The 20,104-nt window shown below is 35.7% G+C and overlaps 2 protein-coding genes and 2 pseudogenes across 5 annotated transcripts; 2 read left to right on the forward strand and 2 right to left on the reverse strand.

Annotated features, from left to right (window-relative positions):
- The first annotated feature begins 286 nt into the window (after positions 1 to 286).
- Positions 287 to 2,250, forward strand: LOC108862464 (uncharacterized; annotated as a pseudogene).
- A 170-nt stretch (positions 2,251 to 2,420) lies between these two features.
- LOC108862453 (putative glutamine amidotransferase GAT1_2.1) lies at positions 2,421 to 3,663 on the reverse strand. The gene has a single exon (XM_018636595.2). The coding sequence runs from the start codon at positions 3,599 to 3,601 to the stop codon at positions 2,441 to 2,443; it is 1,161 nt and encodes a 386-aa protein (XP_018492097.1). The 5' UTR covers positions 3,602 to 3,663; the 3' UTR covers positions 2,421 to 2,440.
- Positions 3,664 to 4,192: 529 nt separating this feature from the next.
- On the reverse strand, positions 4,193 to 6,777 carry LOC108855805 (auxin-responsive protein IAA34-like; annotated as a pseudogene).
- Positions 6,778 to 16,511: 9,734 nt separating this feature from the next.
- LOC108821957 (CDP-diacylglycerol--serine O-phosphatidyltransferase 1) lies at positions 16,512 to 19,484 on the forward strand. Of its 4 annotated transcripts, none has more exons than XM_057007877.1 (13): positions 16,512 to 16,535; positions 16,984 to 17,169; positions 17,240 to 17,305; positions 17,388 to 17,447; positions 17,540 to 17,630; positions 17,741 to 17,795; positions 17,872 to 17,951; positions 18,079 to 18,195; positions 18,282 to 18,366; positions 18,461 to 18,552; positions 18,646 to 18,899; positions 18,986 to 19,074; positions 19,161 to 19,484. In XM_057007877.1, the coding sequence occupies exons 2-13, from the start codon at positions 17,006 to 17,008 to the stop codon at positions 19,286 to 19,288; spliced, it is 1,281 nt and encodes a 426-aa protein (XP_056863857.1). In that variant the 5' UTR covers positions 16,512 to 16,535; positions 16,984 to 17,005; the 3' UTR covers positions 19,289 to 19,484. The 4 variants fall into 4 exon arrangements, with proteins under 4 accessions (XP_056863857.1, XP_018450501.1, XP_018450634.1 ...); XM_018594999.2 differs by lacking the exon at positions 16,512 to 16,535 and adding an exon at positions 16,543 to 16,708; XM_018595132.2 differs by lacking the exon at positions 16,512 to 16,535 and adding an exon at positions 16,543 to 16,708 and having other exon boundaries at positions 16,987 to 17,169.
- The last annotated feature ends 620 nt before the right edge of the window (positions 19,485 to 20,104 follow it).

Consider the following 20,104-nt stretch of genomic DNA (forward strand, 5'->3'; position numbering starts at 1 on the left):
AGTTGCAATATGGACAAACAGATGAATTATGTATAATTGCAATATAAATGTAAGATTTAGTTTCAGAGCAATGGTACGTATTATATCTTAGTATATAAATCGACATGTAATAATGGTACGTATTAAATTCACATGTAATCATATGTATGTGGAAATCATATATGGTATGTATTATAAATAAGGGATTAGATGTTTAATTTAAATATAAGAAGTCCACCTTTAAAATCCACCTAGAAGAAGTTGTAATGTTTCTGTTTTAATAAGATAGATAGATTTTCTTATTTTTAAATCTCTTTCGTGTTGCCAAAAAAAAAAAAAAAAAATCCCCTTCGTACGACTAAGTGGGACGAGTGTTGCATTGTCGTCGTTTTCATCATCTGTTCTGTGGTGTGTGGAGTGAAGAAGAGATGTTGGGAGCTGCTGGGTTTCAGTTGACTAAGCTGGAGAGAGCTCAGAGCGTCAGATCGATTGACAGTCAAGAACGCGACAACGGGTCTGCACTGGAGGAGTCGACAACAAGTAATGTAGAACGTTTTTTGGAGTCCGTCACACCATCTGTGCCTGCTCACAGTCACAACTATCTCTCCAAGGTTTGTTTCAACATGTCAAAGTCAATACCTTTTTTTATAAAGACAAGAACTTTCGTTTGTTCTGTGGGATCAGTAGCTAATCGAATACGCAGGTGGCTGAACGGGAAAAGGGAGGCAGTGATGTGGTTGAGTTGTTGCAGCCTCCTCCTCCTTACTTTGTTCTTGGTGATGTATGGGAATCGTTTACAGAGTGGAGTGCTTACGGCACTGGGGTTCCTCTCTCTTTGAATAATAACAACTACTATAAGGATCGTGTCATCCAATACTACGTTCCTTCTCTCTCCGCCATCCAAATCTATACTGCTTCTTCTGATGCCTCCTTAAGCTCATCTCTTCAAGCAAGGTGAAATGTCGTTATCATGTCTTTGCTGTGTTGGATCAAGCTTATTGCACCTGTGCTTCGGTCTAAAGCTTGAGTCTTGTCTTTTTTTTTTTTTAAAGGCGGGGAGGTGAGGAGAGCGACAGCGATTTCAAGGATTCTAGCAGCGAAGGAAGCAGCAGTGAGTCAGAAACAGGACTCTGTTGTTATCCAAAAGAGCAGATCTCGTCCAGTGATGATGGCGACGAGCCTTTAAGCTCTCAAGGCCATTTGATATTTTGAGTATCTTGAACGTGATCTTCCTTACATCCGTGAACCCTTTGCCGACAAGGTTTGTCTATTTAAACTCTGAGTATCAAGTTATCAAGGCACTGTGGACAAGTTATTACAAACCATAAGGATTGGGAAAACATGTGAAGTGTGCTTTACACTAAAATATTAAACACCTCATAGTTTGAAATAAATTCTTTTATGCGGCAGCTGGGTACTACTTGTAAGGCTTGCTGTAATCAGATTAAGTTTAACTTTTTCAAAGCAAACACTTGATGTAACATCAAATATTTACCTATGAAAGTAATGCTTTTAGTCAGACTCAACAACTCTTCATGTGTGATGTTCTACTACTGTCTAGCAAGATCTCCATATCTCAAAAGGGAAAATACAATTTCCAATAGCTGTCTTTATTCAATTGTTTACCATTACAGATGGCTGACCTCGCTTCTAGATTTCCTGAGTTGAAGACGCTGAGAAGCTGTGATTTACTGCCCTCAAGCTGGTTTTCTGTAGCATGGTATTGTTCTTTTGCAGACGTGCTTTATTCCCACCGTGCCCCCTTGTGTCTCTAAGAGTCCCTTACTATACTTTGTAGGTACCCAATTTACAAAATACCCACCGGACCAACGGTCAAGGATCTGGATGCTTGTTTCTTAACGTATCATTCCCTTCACACACCCTTTCAAGGTAACATTACCAGCTTAGCATTATTATTATTATGTTGCAAACACTTATTCAAACAATTGTCTAGGTCAAACAACACCAATAATACGTTCAATTCACTAGCTATATCTTTGGCTCTCTTTTAGGTGCAGGCATTACAACACAGACTATGTGTGAGAAGACAGAACTGCCTGTCTTTGGCCTGGCTTCATACAAGTTGAGAGGTTCTGTATGGACAAGCGTCAAAGGCTCTGGGAAGCAGCTCGTGAACTCCCTTTTCCAAGCCGCAGACAATTGGCTAAGGTCGCATCAAGTCAACCATCCTGATTTCATCTTCTTCAGCCGATGATGATAGGATTATTATGACGACAAATATGTAGGAAGTCACTTAATAGAAAACTCTTTATTGTTATTGTCCTGATGAACTCATATATACATATATATATAGGGAACTTCTTCATGTACTGGGTTTGATCATGAAGCTTGATTGTGAAATGTGAACCCTGTTCAAATGGTTGATGTATACAGAAAAACTAATTTTCTCTTATATGTAAAACATGTTTTGCAATAAAAAGCTAAATAGCTGAGGAAAAGACTATGTCTCAGTGGGTTCCAGCAGCTTCCTCTTGATGGCATCTGAGCAAAGACGAGCCATCATACGGTGGAAAGAAAGCAGGTCAGATAAACGCTCGTTGGACAACTTGTCCATCGCTCTCTCTTGCACCTCTTTCCTTTTCACATACACACACGAGTTCCTCACCGTCGCTCCCATCTGCTTCAGCCTATTCTCTTGCTTCTTGCTTAGAGCCGTGTTTGCCTCTAGAAGCTCAGCCATTGACAAGCTTTTGACCAGCGTCTTCTTCTTATGATTCTTCAGCATCATCTCTGCTGCATCAAGTTGCCTCTTCTTCTGAAACGCGGTCACAGCTTTCACAAACTCCTGATAAGCAGTAGCGCATCCCGGATAATCAAACTCATCTGATCCAGACACCCTCATCCTCTCGGGATGAAACTGCAGACCCACCAAGAACCGACCTTCCTCCGGATCGTACCGGTTCGGATCGTAGAACCCTTCTATCAAACCATCAGGAGCGTACGCCATCGGCACGAAACGCTCCCCTAGTCTCTTCACCGCTTGGTGGTGATACGAGTTCACCATTATCCGATCCATCCCTTCGAACCATCCGTGCAAGGGAGTCTCCTCCACGACTCTAGCTTCGTGCCTGTGCTCGTCGTAGTTGTCGTAGTCTATGTGCTTCGTCTCCGTCCCTAGCTCCTTGTCGATGTCTTGGTAAAGAGTTCCTCCAGCGGCAACGTTGAGGATCTGAGAGCCACGGCAGATGCCTAAGAAGGGAATGTTTCTCTCGAGACAGAGCTTGGCTAGAGTCAGCTCGATGCTGTCTTTCTCTCTGTCGATGGCCGTGTCGCTCGCGTGCAGCGTCCTGATCTCGTCTATGTCCTCCTGAGAGAGTCCTTGTTGTTGTTCTTCTGCGTCGTCGGCGTAGAGAGATGGGTCGACGTCTTCTCCTTCGCAGAGGAGGACGCCGTGGATGGGCTCGAAGCTCTTGAGCATGGAATGTATCCCGCTGACGCGTGGCACGATGACGGGAACGGCGCCGTTTGAGACGATGAGGTCGAGATGGTACTCTCCCACAAAGTCCACGAACTTGTTCTTGCGTAGAGTCCGACGAGAGACGATGAGAACTCTCGGGAGAATCTTGGACGTCAAGAGATCATTATCATTAGCAACCACCATGTTTAAAACTAATATCTGAGTTTGTTATGTCTTTTTGCTTTAGTTCTTGTTTTGTTGTATGTTTTGTTACGTTGTATTGTGTTTTATGTCTTTGATTGTGTTTCTTTATTTATAGAGAGATAGGAGACGCAGCGGACAGGCAATGCGCAGACTCGCACTCTGTCAACATCATCATGTTTATCTGGTCAAAGCTTTTACAACTAGATGCTGGCGTGGACTTTTCTGGATGGATATACCCAAATTAATCTTCCTTTTTTGTTAGGTTGATTCATTTTAAAAACGTTTCATTTACATATCTGTTGTAATAATAAATGTGTTTTGTGATGGCTTAGATATGAATGGATGACTCAGTGACTTGTAACCAAAATTAGGCAGGCATAGCATTACTGTCTTTATTATTTGTTTATAAATATACGTTACGGATATCTTCTGTATTTGGAAAGTATTGAATTAAATTGAATTATGGATATCACGTTCTACGTTAATTAATTTTAAAAATCATCCTAATCAGCCCCTGTTTTTTTTTGTGTCAGTTAGTCTTGTGTCACGCATACGTGTAAGATAACGTCGTAGAATTCAAACAGATCAGTATGAATGAAAATGTAAGTGGAAGAGATCTCCATTGTTGCCAATACAAGATTTAAAAAAAAAAAGCAAAACCAGAAATAAGCTGACGTGGACATTAGAACATAGAGTTAAGGAGGACGAGTGAATCATCGTCAATGTTTTTGTGCTTGAAAGGAAAGTAGAGAATCGTTTCTTCTTTTGATTCTCAGCCGCTCCACGTTTTCTACCAACTCCCTGCAATTTTTACAAAATCTCAATTCATTTAAAACACTTTACTTGAGTAAAATATTAAAGTTTGTTTATAGAAGAAAAGTCTTGAGAGCTTACTTCCATGAAACATCGCCAGCATTCCTCCAAGTGCCTTCTTTGTCTCTGTAGACCAAAGAGAACTCTGACCTTCTCTCGAACAACCTCAATCCGGACACACTCTGCATCCCTGCAGAGAATGTACCCAACAGGCAACATCATCATCAATCTCATATAAGCCTATTAAAGGAACATTACAAAAACTTATCTTCGAATCCCATGAGGAGTAGTAGATATATATATCTGAAAAGACTTAAAAAGAAACTGGTACTAAAGCTTCCTATCAGAAAAACTTTACCAAACATGTCCTCTAGTTGATGAGCAAGAGATGAATGCCCTCCATGATCAAGAACACAGACTTTGCGTCCTACCACAAACCCATCCATGCATGGTCACCTTTACATAACCCCACTTCTGTCTGCCTCCTTCATATTCTTCACCACGTCTTCCATCTCTAGTTTCGTGCCTCTTCTGCTGAAACTCTCCACGGCTGGACTGCAACTCATATGTAACTTCTCTATATTCGTCCAGACCTAACACAAATAAGAACAGAAAGGAAGAGAAAAAAAAACTAGAATGCTGATTGCGCTGTGAAAGTGAAGAAGACACTTAATGTTTCAAAAAAGCTCACTATGGCCAGACGTGTGGCAAGTCTCATGTTGTATGGTTCTAAGACTGAGACCTAAATCGATTACGCTGCCACCCTCCATGGTCTGAGAGTTAATATGAGACTATTGTTGCTTGCTTTGACAAACGCATATACAAGTACAGAACAAAAAAAAAAGAAAAAAACGGAATAAAAAGGTGAGATGAATGATATGGATTTTATAGCACACAGCTAAGGCTGAGAGTGTCAGGAGAGTTAAAGAGACATAATTGCAGACAGGAGAGAGACAAAAGACAAAGGAGAACCCATCACCGATCACACAAAGGGCAGATTTGTGGTCCTTTTGTTGTTTGTCTGATGACACTAAGTGCAAGGGATGGGGGAGTTCATCACTGATTCAGAGTTTGTATCCCCGTTTTATTGCTGTAATATATTTCTGGCCAGCTAGCACAAGAAAAAAAAACTGAAATCAACAGTATGATCCAAATGAGGATTGTATTACTAATCATAGCAGACAGATGTCCATCTCGTGAGCTGCCTCAATAATATCAGAGAGTCTCGCCAACTCAATGTCACAAGTCACAAAACCTGAAATCACTCAAAAAAAATGTATCAGAAGTTAATATGGTCTAAAATGATGGTGGAAACACAGTATCTTTCAAGAGAGAGAGAACTCTGTTGTTAGATACTAGACAATTCAGTTCTATCATTACATCATGTCTCCACTTAATTACTGTAAGTAGGACTGTGAGGTTAGTAAATTCCAAAACAAAATATACACATGAATCCATGTCTACACAATTGCTCTTGTGGATAACATAAGCCCTCCAAAAGAAGCGGTACAAAGGAGCACACCAATACTTGTAAAGATAACTTTTCAAATAGCTGTTTCTAATCTAACTTGAAAAAATGTCTCCTAAGCTAATATGTACAGCTTGCCCAATAGTAAATGTACATGTCTTAAAACGGCAATGACATCCTTGTTATCTTGCGCTTATGATACACACACTTGTTAGTTACTAACTGGACACGACCTCAGAGCAACGTCTACATGCCTATTAACATGCCAGAACAGAAGAGCCCGGAAAGTTTCTTTTATCCAGATTCATGGTGGCTAAGAAATTCAGTTATGCAATGATAGACTTGCTCCACTGCCTACAGTGAGAGATTATCAGAGAAATGAATGAGATAGGAAACAAACACGCCACATAATATGGCAGTGAACAAGTTCCAACATGTGAGACCTAGATATGCAACATACCAGTCGTCCTCCCACCAAATGTGGTCCGTCTGGTTCTCCAAGTAACTTATAAGTTCTCAGGAAACAGCTTAACAGTGTCTGCCATATTCACAAGCAATTGTTGTGGTAAGAAAACATAATGCATGTTTGTGCTTGTGCATATCAAATATTTTTAACTACGTTAATTGAACTTGTCTTGTAGTCGTTATCCTTCCTCTGATTTTTGGGCTGGGCTGTAATTAAAAGGCTCGTAGTAAGAGAAAGACAAACTTTCCACCAGTTGAATGACCATTAGCTTTTCTTTTTGTGCAACAAGTGACCATTAGCTATAACCAGAGAGTAGAGACCCCATAAAAGGGATACAAAAAATCCTAGACGGCTTGAACCTCCGGCCTCGTGGCTAAGAGCCATCTGAAGAGCCATCTGAGCTATTCCAGTTAAATTGTGAATCCTAAAATCAAAGCGTGAAGTTTGAGGATTACAGAACACAATATTAATATTTCTGGGTTCAAAACAAATATGGCTAATTTTGGGTTCAAAACAAATACAGAGTTCAAACTGGATTATATGAGTATGTGGCTAATACAAACGACTAGGCTACACACACATGCAGTCGATAATTACTATATATGATAAGATTTATGAAAGTGATAACTGGTTTACATGAATTTGTTCTCTTCTCTTGTTCAATGGGCATTTGGGACCTGTTAGCTACTATATTGCATGTTATTTTCTTCTTGTCAAAAGGTAATGCGAAAGGATATTTGTGGGGTTCAAGGCCCATGCGTCGCTTAGAACTGTGACCTACTGCCGTTTGGCCTTTTCCTTAATTTTAGGATAACATTATTTTCTCAATTCACACTCTTTTTTCCTTTGAGTATCCAATGATTGCTTTTATTCAGTAGGAGTATATTTTATGTTCGTTTTAACGAGCAAATAATAAAATATGAGCCATTTTATTATGCTTTTGATGACTTTGTCCAATGAAGTTTGCACTCTATGTCTTGGATTCCTCCTAAAAGTCACTCTTTTTCACTTCCTTTTACTTTTACTTTGTTGAATTATGCAAAATTTATACTGCCTTATTATATTAAAGATACTAATCAATTGACTAATTAACTAAGTGAGCTAGCTGTATATGGTCTAGAAATTTGGGAATATTGAGTTCAGCTGAGAGTTGTAATTTCATCATTCTTGTATTATTATTCAAGGACACTCAGTAACAATTCAAAGATTATAAAACGTTACTGAGTTCTTTTCCATCCTAAGAATATCTTTCTCGTCTTCTAATGGAGATCACAATCATATTATTTATGTGTGTGTAGTAGTGTAGTATAGTCTGTGTACTGACTGATTATTGTTATCATTTTGAAAACTCGAAAGAGTAATATCAATATGATTATGGCTTAAAGCAAGCCATTTGACTTCCCATACGTACACACACGGGCCTCCTACTATTAGGAAAAGGTAGTATATGCAATATGCTCATATCATTATGTCGATCATTTAAAGTAACAAGTTAATAGTATGTCAAACCAAAACAAAAAGGTGATCAACATACAAAAAATGAATGACGCAGAAAGTGGCGTTGTCATGATGTAATACAGTCTAATCTGAGTAGTGCGGAGTGTGGACGGCCAAGATCGAAGGAAGGTGTGACCGTGTGAGAGCAGTCCCACTCACGGTGTAAAATGGGAATATTACGTAAGAGTGGAGGGTCAACGTAAATAGATATAAAGGTGTCGCCTCTTTGTCTATTTAGTCACTAAAGTGTAAAATGTTTGACAAAAACTGAAAAAGTTAACGACACGATAAAACTGAGACCCACATCTGACTACCACCACATGCACCTCTTCTCTTATGTATTGTTTCTACTTTCTTGAATTTTGATTGCTTTGCAAAACTGTAGATGTGATTTACAATCAGAAAGCCTACAAGACAATGAGTACGTAGACTGAGATTAGTTACTAGTGAATCTGCTAAAGCTCTAAGAGTCGGTGGAATTAACATGGATTGGGATTTGGAAGATGGATAAATGTGCATTGGGCGATGAATGAGTAGCACAATCAGCACACAAAAACATACATATGTTATAAAGAGAACGTACGGCGACATGGATGACCAAATGAGGAAGGCCCATTTAATCAGAGCCGGTCCTTGTTTATTTAAGGCTACAAGCCAAACACAAAAAATGGCCGCAAATATAATCAAGCACGTAGAGGGTTTCGAACCCATGACATGCTGAACCATACCTCACCTTTAAACCAATGGACTAAAGACAATTTACGCTTATTCTGTGGCTGGTTAAATCCTTATTTAAAATACGGCCGCAAGCACGTGCTTCTTCCGCTTTGTGTCAGGGCCGCCTCTGCATTTAATTATTTGTCTGCTTATAACCTAACAGCCAAATCTATATTCATTGCTCTCCGCGTCTTCTTTTGTATTTATATGCAAAATGCATCTATCTTATTAAAACAGGAACATTACAACTTTTTATAGGTGGATTTTTAAAAGTGGATCTCATATATTTAAATTAAATATCCCATTCTTTATATATAATACATACCATAGTCTAACTTTGCATTGATGTATTTCTTTAAATATAGTTCTTCTTTTTGTCTATATTCCATATATGATTTTTACATTTATTACATGTCGATTTAGATAAGATATATACTAAGAATACTAAAAATATTAATCGTTCTATAATTACCCTATACAATTCATTTTAAATTGATCAGTATACTTTCATTGGCCATATTAATTTTATTAGTACTAATAACATTAGGTAGATAAGTCATAGACACATACGTAAAGATATAACTATTCTTATAACTACGTTGGGCCTAATCTACTTTCTAAAACAAATAACACATAGCTTCATATATTGTATAGAAAATAGTAATATTGTATAGTATTATACTTATACAATAATACTAAAAACAAACCAAACTGGAATATAATATATATCGAAAATGCTTTGAACCATTACACACAAAATATATTAGACTTTAGAGATAAAATTCACTTTGAAATTACGTAATAATTATTTTAAAAAATTAAATTTCGTAATGTACAAAAAACATAAGTTTTATATAAAATTTTGTGTTACAATAAAAAAAACACAATTCGCACTTGCAAAGTGTTATTTTTACATACGAAAGACAGTTTTGATATTGTTCTTTAAACACAAAATTGAATTATACAAACTCGATACTACATAAAACTAAACAATATAGAATACATTTTAAAAATAAAACCCGGGCGGGTGTGCATATGTTTATATAATATATAAATATATTATGTTACACATATTTTCATATATATACCCCAATGTAAGTTTTGTATAATAAATGTTGAAAATACAAAATATATAGCACTATATATTTTAAATAATATAAAAAATATACTTTACGTTATCATAAAATTTAAAAATCATATTTAGTAATTAAACACATTGCTTATTTAAACATATTAGTACACATTGTTATTAATCAAAATTTTATATTAATACACATTGCAATCATATATAACATTTAGTAAAAATAAAGATAAAAAAAAAATTGACTCCCGCTCGGTCGAGCGGGTCATGATCTAGTATGAATTACAACTCCTATCTTGATAACAAAAATAAGATAACATCAGAAAGAAACGTATGCAGTGACAAGTATGTCATTTGAAGTGTTAAGTGTAACAACTAAGTAATAAAAAAACGTTGAAAAAAACAACTTTTTCAAAAAAAAAACAACTAAGTAATAAAATAGCAGAAATACTTTAACAGATTTTTTTTTTTTTGATAAATAATCATGAAATGCTGTTAAACTAATTTTGTAGACTGATGAACTGTTTTTTTAATTATGCTTTAAAATAAATATAGAAAATATGTGTTTTTGAAAATATAAAACATGAGTAAACATTACATTCAATTCACGTATTCTCCAATTAGTATATACAAACACAAGAAAATAAATATACAAACGTTATATCAGTATGAACGAAATATAAAGACAAAAATAGGTGTTCCAAAAAAAAAAAAGACAAAATATAGCATTTGGTATAGTGAGGACTGAGAAAAAGAAGGAAGCTGCACAACACTCAAGGCCAAAGACTATTCCACTATCTCTCAATCTACGTGCCTCTCTATTCATTCCTCCCTGATACGTATCTAACAAATAACCTACTTCCATTATCTAATAGTAATTCGAATAACCATGCTTCATCCTTCTTAATATTGTAAAAAGGGGTTTAGGGAAAACATACCCTAAGGCTCGGAGATCAAAGTTACTTAGAATTCTTTCACACATTCCCCCAACTCCAAGATTTTAAAATTTCCTTTTTGCCCCCTCAACGTCATTCTAATCTCCAAATCCTACCCCAATCTGTGTGTCAATCACTTGTATATCATTGCTAATACACAATCATATTACTTTTCCCTATAATTATTTATATATACGAAAAGGAGGGGGGACATAACCTCCCTGACCCTTTATATAAGACGGACTCATCATTCCATCCTTTTGCACATTGCCTACTATATCAGTCTTCTTCTTCTTTAAGTTGCTTTTTTCTTTTCTTTAAGAGATAAGCTATGGTGTCCACAGATGAAGAAGACGACGGACGGTCGAAGGATAGTGATGGAAGGTGTAATATATATTTGAAACAACTATGTTAACATTTGGAGAAAGATGGGCTTTGCAATAGTCTACGCTCTTTTATAGAGAAGTAAGTCTAGGGAGAGCGAGATTATTGCATTGCTTGCTGCTGGGGAATCGAAGGTTACTGGTCCGATTTTTTCCTTAACCTGAAAAAAAAAACAATTCTTATATCTAGTACTATGATAGTGTTTGTGTGTGTGTGTGTCTGTGTCTGTTTCAACCTACGAATACATTTATGTTATGTTAAAGTTATGAAGACTCTCCTCTTGTAGTAATGTAATGGTATAACTTATTAACAAAGATTACGTTGCAAATATAATGAGTGTAGCAGAGCATTAAATATATATCAAACGGGTAATGATTTGAATCTTCAGATACAGTATTAAGATGCTTTAATTTAATTAATCTGTCTCGTCATTTATGTTTAACCTAACTAAAGCAACAGTGAAACGACGTTTTGAGCTCGTGGCTAATAAAAGTCAAACTCTGCTATATATACAGAAAATGTGGAAGATGGTTAATATTTGATACACCATAAACAGAGTTTTTTTTTATCGAACATAACACCAAATATCTTTCCCCTAGCTTATACCCCGTAAACTCGCATCTTAAACCTAGCGTGAGCAGTACTATAATTTTGAAGATTACAAGTACTTCGAGCATAAACCACACTTCCCTGAAGGTAGAGATGAAAGCCTATTCGAAACTAGGGGTACTAATTTAGGCTCACGTGGTTCTCTTTGCAAGCCTATTCGAAACTAGGGATGTCAATTTGGACTCACATGGTACTATTTGAAAGCTTATTTGAAGTTAGGGGTGTCAATTTAGGTTGGTTCGGCCCGGTTCAAACTTTCTAAATCCGTAAATATTTTGGATTCAAAGTTCGGTCTGGTCCTTATAGGACTATAGAGTTTTTGAGGTTTTTGGACTTTTCGAAAGATAATTTATCATTATTTTATCTTACTTTAATATCGAACTCATAGAAACAAAGTGTAAGAACAGTCTTCTAATCTTCTGGAATTGAATTTCAAATGCTATGTCTACATTGTTAACTTGAAAGATAGTGTATCATCCTCTATCCTTTTTTGACTTTTTTTTTAGGATTTTTAATATTAAAATTCCTCAACTAAGTTTGTTTTGGGTAAAAACCCTCAAACTAAGTATTTAATGAATAAACCCCTAAATTAACTTTATTTAATGAATTAAACATTTTCCGGTCATAGTTACCAGTACATGAATCTAGGTGTTGACAGGCTCATTATATCGGAGCCGGCAACCAGACCAATTATAACGTTAGTGGGTCTTTCCCTTTATTTTAATGCCCATATACACCCATTTTCTGATAGGATGAAACATTGCAGCAAACTGAGACTATAATACAAAGAGAAAGCCCTCTTCTCTGCACTCACTCCTAGCAAATTACATAATAGTGGGCGCCAACTTGTTAAAAAAATTGGATACGAGATTATACTTTCTGGTTGGACAAAGATGGGTAGGTGAGCCCTTAACTAAGTTCAGTTTACGAAAGATGGACCATGAGTCTTATATATGCTGCTGAAGCGCAACGCAGTCTGAACCTCCTTCGCCTGCGCACCGGTACGATGAGAGCCGGTTCAGGCTCAGCTGATCGGCGAGGACGATGATGTTGGCTAGTCCCGACGCTATGATGGAGCGTTATCGGAACCGCAGGGAGGGAGGAGGAGAGAGCGGAGTGGTCGCTGAGCTGACCTTGTAGCCCCATCTTATTTTCTTCTTCGTGTTTACCTATCTCACGCCTAACCCAAGTTTGGAATACTTTCTGACTAATGTCAGAGACTCAGAGGGTGAACTGATCATCTGTTATGATCCATCATATAAATCATTTGGACCAAAGCCCAAACTCAAACTAGTCAAGTGACTGATATGGGACACACCAAGCCCCAAGAGAAATTATCAACTTGCTCCCTCCATTATTCCCTATTCTTTATTCTGAGCAAAATGCTGAAATGAAAAAAAAATTGCACGATCCTCGCTAACTTGTTGGCTCACCACCTTCGATATCTTATGCGTGATGATAGTGAAGGTTAAACAAAACAATGAAGGATCGGTAAACATCATTGCTCATAATAATGTCAAAACGGCGCTGTAACGTATTCATTTCGCACTTGGGCCTAGTATACCTCGACATGGGCTTGACTAATTTTGTTTTCTAATACTTGATGGCCCAATTTGTTGTCAATTATGTTTGTTTAGAGCACATGTGAAAGGGGGTTCTTTTCTCATTCTTCTACAATATCTTTCTAGTTGTTTTTCTGTTTGTCTTAATTACACACTAGATTTTGACCCGCGCTTTTGAAGCGTGGGATATTTTATGATGAAAAATTTCACTAATAATTTAATAAATATTTTGGTAATTTTTAAAGAGTGTGTATTTAAAATATTTTTGCATTTAAATCAGTATTTTTAAATTCAACCCGATTGTGATTATACCAGTTAATCCGGAGATCTGACAGTTTAATTTATGTTTTTAAAATATTCATATTAAAAAATTACTAAAACCTGAGACTAACCGATTGAACCGATGGATGACCGATATGTAATCTAATTAGATTTAAATTGTAATAGTTTCATAATTTGTAATCTTATGATCGAAATTTTAAAGTTCACTATTTTGCAATTTATGAAATTATAACGTTTCTACAAAATTTTAAAGAGAAAATGATAGATATAAAATAACTAAGATTAATTATTGTATTATTTGGAAACATTGATAGTAATATAAAAATATATTGTTTTGAAATATTGATAGTAGTATAAAGAAATAAATATATTGTTTGTAAACATTGATAGTAGTATAAAGAAATAAGTATATTGTTTGGAAACATGGATAGTAGTATAAAGAAATGAACATTAGTGATTTAATGTATGTTTAACTATAAAGTATAAAAAGTGTATTTAATTTAAAAACTTACAAAATAAATGTTAGGTCCAACAGAATGTTTCTGTTTTAATAAGATAGATTACTACTATTCATGATTGGGCTGGTCCTTCTAAAAACTGCAAACGTGACAAAGACGCATATAAAGCTTGTTAACAGTGTTACTAGGTCAAATTGATTTTAGACACGTTTATAAGTTTTAACTTGGTATGGGCCTCACTGCCGTGTGCATGGATGTTTACCGAATACGTGGACGTAACAAATATGCACAAGATTCATACTTATCTAGTTATCTATGCTTGTAACTTGTAGGTATATTCCTTTATTGAAATATACGTTTACTTGTTCTACATTATCTTGTCGACACTTTTGGTTTTTAGTGAAGTTAGGATAATTTTTTTATTCTACCAATTGAATTGTTAGTTTTTGTTTAGGATTTATAAAAGTGAGTTAGGTTCTAGAAATGCAACTTTACCAAATACAGTAGATTAAAAGGAAAAGGGATCACGTGATAGTTGGATCTAACAAGAGGCAATGTTAATTGGTGGTTAATGTAGCATTTATCTAACAAGAGGCAATCTTAATTGGTGGTTAATGTAGCATTTCAATGTACCGATTGACAAACTTTTGACCTGAAAGCAGCAAGTTATAAGAAGATATGTTGTGTTATTGGTGGCGTTGCAAGGCAATTAATGGAGATCGCTATGCGATATATATAATATGTGAATATGTTTGTCGCACTATGTATTGTGTTCACTGAATTTGCGAGTGAAAAGTTTCTAAGTTTGACCGGCCAGTGAAAGAGGAATCATTTGATTTCAGTTCTTGTATTTTATGATCTTTGACTGATCAGAAAATTCGAAAACATAATAAGTATGTCATTAATTATCATAAAGAATAACAAACAAAAGATGACCAAACTCTAGGGGTTGGTGGTCTTAGCAATTAGGAGCATGTGGGTGAATCAGACATATATGCATATAGTAGAAACTATAATTAAAGTCGTCCGGACGGAGCCATAAACAAGAATGGACCACTCTTGATGCTTGTCTTCATGTGCTAACACTTATACTTGAGACTGACTATTTTGAGGTTGTCCTTTCTCACATCATTTCTAGATGTAGACCACACCGCCCTCTCGTTTTACCATTTACGTGAGATTAACTCGCTTGTGTCTTCTATGTGTTACAGTTTCGTCATAATCATAGTTCTTACAGGGTGGTATGCACTTATGACGAAAGCATTATCACACCATTATTGTTGTCAATCAATATTTGGTAAGTATTATGTAGTGATAATTAGAGCTGTAGTGCTTTTTATTCTGCCAATCATTACTACCTCAATGATTTCCGAATATCATCAAATCATTATTCCTAATCCCTCTAATTTAATCTCATCATTTACTTTGACCCTAATCATTATTATCTCTATCTCACACACGCTTTTCTTCTTGTACTATTCTTTTACTCTTGGTATATCTTCACTTTCGTTCCAAAGATTCCATCTAATATCAACTTCTTTTTGTTATTTTCAAAGCACATTGTTTATTAGTTAATTATTACTAGTGAAAAGGTTATAAAACAAAGATAGAGAGAGGGGAGGGTAATGTTGTGGACAAGTGACCACAAGTGGCGTCTCCATCTGCATGTTCTTCTTATAAGAATGAGCTGTTTAATTTGTTTCTATTCAAATTCAACTTCTTCGAGATTTCCTTTAGTGTTTTAATTTTTATTCGCAGTTATGTGATCTAAATCAAGAGGCAGATGCATTAGTTAGGGTTTCAGTTCTCTACATTTATACAAGTATGGCAGAGTGATTGTGATACTTTTTTTCATGCATAGACATGTCTATATCAATCAAATACAATATGACTTTCATTTTACCCTTTTTGTATTTTATTTTTCCTATTCAGTAAAATAAAATAAAAAATAAATGATTTTATACTAATTAGGGTTATTATTCTCCGCTTCTTCTTTGTACTTTTGGGAATATCTGTCAAATCAATTACTTAAACAAGAATATGAATATACTACAATAGTATTTAAACAACTGATGTGTTTAATTTGGCTGCAATGAAACAATGCCTTTAGTTATTGCAATTGTACATCATTCGCAAGCCATTAATGTTTGGGGTTACTTTCATATCCACCCATACTTTATATATCATATATTCAGATTATATACTAATATTTTCTTTTCGGCCGGATCAAAACCTTAATCATGGTGATTTGTTTAAAGCACATGTAAATTTGTTTTTTTTCTTAATACAAAATGACTTTTTGACATATTTTTCTTCTAAATTATCATATTTTACTCATAATTTTTATTTTGACAAACAATATAATAGTATAAGGTGGTAGTGACGCACTGACAACAAGACGTATATATATATTAGTAGGTAGTATAAAACCAGACGAATTAGGTGACAAAGGGAAATAAATGGGGTGAATAAGACATGAAATAAAAATTGTTTGATATAGTATCCTTGTCTGGTGATAAATAAATTAGACCAAAGAAACATACAATAAACTGATGAAGAAGGAGAAAGGGAGGGGGGTAATTGTGGGAAAATAAAAAAGGGGGAAATCGTGGGGGAAGAGAAAAGCAGAGTCGTTTTCAGATCGTGAATGAAGCAGAGAAGCGTATCTCTCTCTCTCTCTCTCTCTACTTTGACCATTCCTCTCCCTTTTTATTCCTCATTATCATCATCCCCTTCGTGCTTCCTACTCTGATTCTTCTTCTTCTTCTTCTTCTTCTTCTTCTTCTTCTCTCATTCCATTAATCAATCTCTCTCTTTAGGGTTCTTCCTCTTCAGGTATCTCAAGCTCTTCTCTTTTTCGCTTTCTTTTTTTCGCCTACCCATTTCGTTTTTTGTTTTGTTTTGTTTGTATATTAGCTTATTTTTATTACAATAAACCTTCTGATTATTGCGTCTGCTTTTTTTTCTTTCTAACCTCTGCAAAGACAGAACCTTTTTTTCTGTCTCTCTGCTTTGTACCTTGTACCTTCCTCTCCCTATCCCACTCTATTCTCCTCTGCTCATCTCTCACTCTGTTTTTTTCAGTTTTTGAATTTAACTTTTTTTTTCAGAAGCTGGTTGGTTCATTAAGCCATGGAGGCCAATGGGTATAGGAAAGAAAGAAAGAGGGAACATTTTGGGAGAATGAATGGTAATGGTAATAATGGTGATGTTGACGCTGACCTTGATCCTTGGACTGCATGGGCTTACAAGCCTCGCACTATCTCCCTTCTCCTTATTGGCGCTTGTTTCCTCATGTGAGTCCTCTCACTTCTTCCTTCTCCTCTCTGTCCTATTTCTTGTGATCCTCAAGCTTTTTTTTTTTAGTTGGGCTAGTGGAGCTCTTGATCCTGAGAGCACTACTTCTTCTGATCTTGTCACTTCTGTCAAAAGGTTTCCTCTTTCTCTATTTTGTATGTTTTTTTTTCTAAATTTATTCATTTTTTTGACACTACTATGTTTCTTCTTTCTATAGGGGAGTATGGGCTATGATTGCTGTCTTTCTTGCATACTCTCTGCTTCAGGCACCTTCAACGTAAATCTTCTTTACTTTTTTTGCAATGATGATTACTTGTACTCCTCTGTCTTTTTTAATAAAAAGTTGTTTGCTTTTTTTTTTTAATGCAGGGTTCTAATCAGGCCTCATCCTGCACTATGGCGCTTAGTTCATGGAATGGCCGTTATTTACTTAGTTGCACTTACTTTTTTGCTCTTCCAGGTTCTCTTCTTTATACCTTTTGGTCTATGCTTGTGATGTTGTTACTTCTTTTGAGTTCTTGCTTTTTAACTGAGAAAACTCTGATAATTACAAAAAATTATCCCTCCCAGAGACGTGATGATGCTAGGCAGTTCATGAAGTTTCTCCACCCTGACCTTGGAATAGGTATATATTTACTGCTGTTAATTAACCACTTAAAGAGTGACCGTTCTTACTGAGTTTTTTTTTGCTCATGTTGCAGAACTTCCTGAGAGATCATACGGTGCTGATTGCCGTCTTTATGTGCCTGATCACCCAACAAACAGGTTTAAAAATCTTTATGTATGGTATCTTCTCAATCTCAACAACTCCCCCCTTTTTTTTAAAAGCAAAGATGTCTTATCATAGGCATGCATAGCCTTTGTATTAGTCTAAAGGCTTATGCTTTTGGTTTTAACAATTTTTCCAGGACACTATCTTTGACGAGTTTTTCTTGGCCCACATCTTTGGATGGTGGGGAAAAGCAATTTTGATAAGGAATCAGCCGCTTCTGTGGGTGCTTTCTATTGGTTTTGAGTTATTGGAGGTTGGTCTTTGTCTTTGTTCCCTCTATCTGTTTTTATATGGTTTCAAGTTGATACCAGTAATAAATATTGTTCTATTGTTCTCCAGCTTACTTTTCGTCACATGTTACCAAATTTCAACGAGTGCTGGTGGGACAGTATTGTTCTTGATATCTTGATATGCAACTGGTTTGGTATGTTCCCTTAACCCACCTTTGCCAATTCTATATCTCCTTTGCATCTAAGTTGGTCATATAGAGCTGAGTAACGTTTTATAAATGTTGGTAGGGATATGGGCTGGAATGTATACAGTGCGCTACTTTGATGGTAAAACATACGAGTGGGTTGGCATTAGCCGCCAGCCTAACATTATTGGCAAAGTAAAGTTTATGCTCTAAACCTCAAGAGTACATTCACTGCAAGGTTCTAGCTGTTGTAATGTCTGATGAGAGTTTTCATTTTTTTTTTCTTAGGTGAAAAGGACATTGGGGCAGTTCACACCAGCTCATTGGGATAAAGACGAGTGGCATCCACTGCAGGGACCTTGGCGTTTCATTCAAGTGCTCACACTATGCATCATCTTCTTGACGGTTGAGCTGAACACATTCTTTCTCAAGTTTAGCCTGTGGATCCCTCCTCGAAACCCAGTGATTCTCTATAGGCTGATCTTGTGGTGGCTCATAGCGATACCAACAACTCGGGAGTACAATTCATACCTCCAAGACAGGTATAGCTACTAGCCACTTGTGATATTGGTGTTAGTTTGGAGAGGGCTTCATATGTCTATAACTAGTTTGTTTTGGTTGATAACAGGAAACCTGTGAAAAAGGTTGGATCATTCTGTTGGTTGTCACTGGGGATATGCATAGTAGAACTACTCATCTGCATAAAATTTGGAACTGGTAAGTTGTTTACTTGCATATGCTCTGCTTTATTTATTTATTTAATGTACTTATAGTTACATGCTTGATGTGACACCAAAAAACAGGATTGTACCCAACGGAAATGCCATTGTGGGTAGTGACGCTATGGGGAAGTGTGGGACTTGGGCTTGTGGCCTTCTTGATGGGTTGGACATGGAAGATTCAGAAGACTCTTGAGAGAAAGAGACGCTAATAAGCTCACTCACTATTATTATTGCAGCAGACGAGAGAGAGGTGAGACAGTCAAATGCCATTGTAGGTTTTTTTTGGTTATTTTGTAAATAGGGAGAAGAAAGAACAATGTAAATTGCAATTTTCTTTTAGGGATAGAGTTGTGTGATATTTCACATTACAGAGCTTCTTCCAATCAATTCTTTCATGCTTCAAAATTGCCTTTCATTGATCTTTGTTTCTCTTCCTACTCAATCTATAACAAACATGGTTTGGTTTGAATGGTGTAACACGTCAGTGACATTAATATCAGGGGCGGACCCAGGAAATAATTTACCATGGGGCACAATATATATATATATATATATATATATATATATATCTATTAAATTTGATTTTATTTTTAAATTTTTTTTTAATTATATTAGTTATTAAAAAAATCTGATTCTTATTTAGAAAAAGTTTGTGTCAACTTAAAAAGAAATTTTTTTAAAAGAATTTGAGTTAACTATCTTAAAATATATTCACATAATATTTCTCACCGATTTCTTAAATCTTACTCCCTCCGTACCACTATAAGTGGTTTTTTAAGATTTTTATTTTGTTTTAAAATAAGTGATTTTTTCATTTTTCTAGACAAAAATTAATGCAACTTAGAATTTGTAAACAATTACAAAATACTGTATCTTTTTTTATTGGTTGAGATAGTTTACTTAATGCTATATTTATATTACGAAGATAAATTACACAAAACTTTATGTTTTCTTAATTTTTGTGAAAAAACCTTAAAATCCATTTAAAATGATACAGAGGGAGTATTATATTTACATAAAAAAAA

This window comes from Raphanus sativus, chromosome 1 (assembly GCF_000801105.2).
Source record: "Raphanus sativus cultivar WK10039 chromosome 1, ASM80110v3, whole genome shotgun sequence".
Classification (NCBI taxonomy): Eukaryota; Viridiplantae; Streptophyta; class Magnoliopsida; order Brassicales; family Brassicaceae; genus Raphanus; species Raphanus sativus.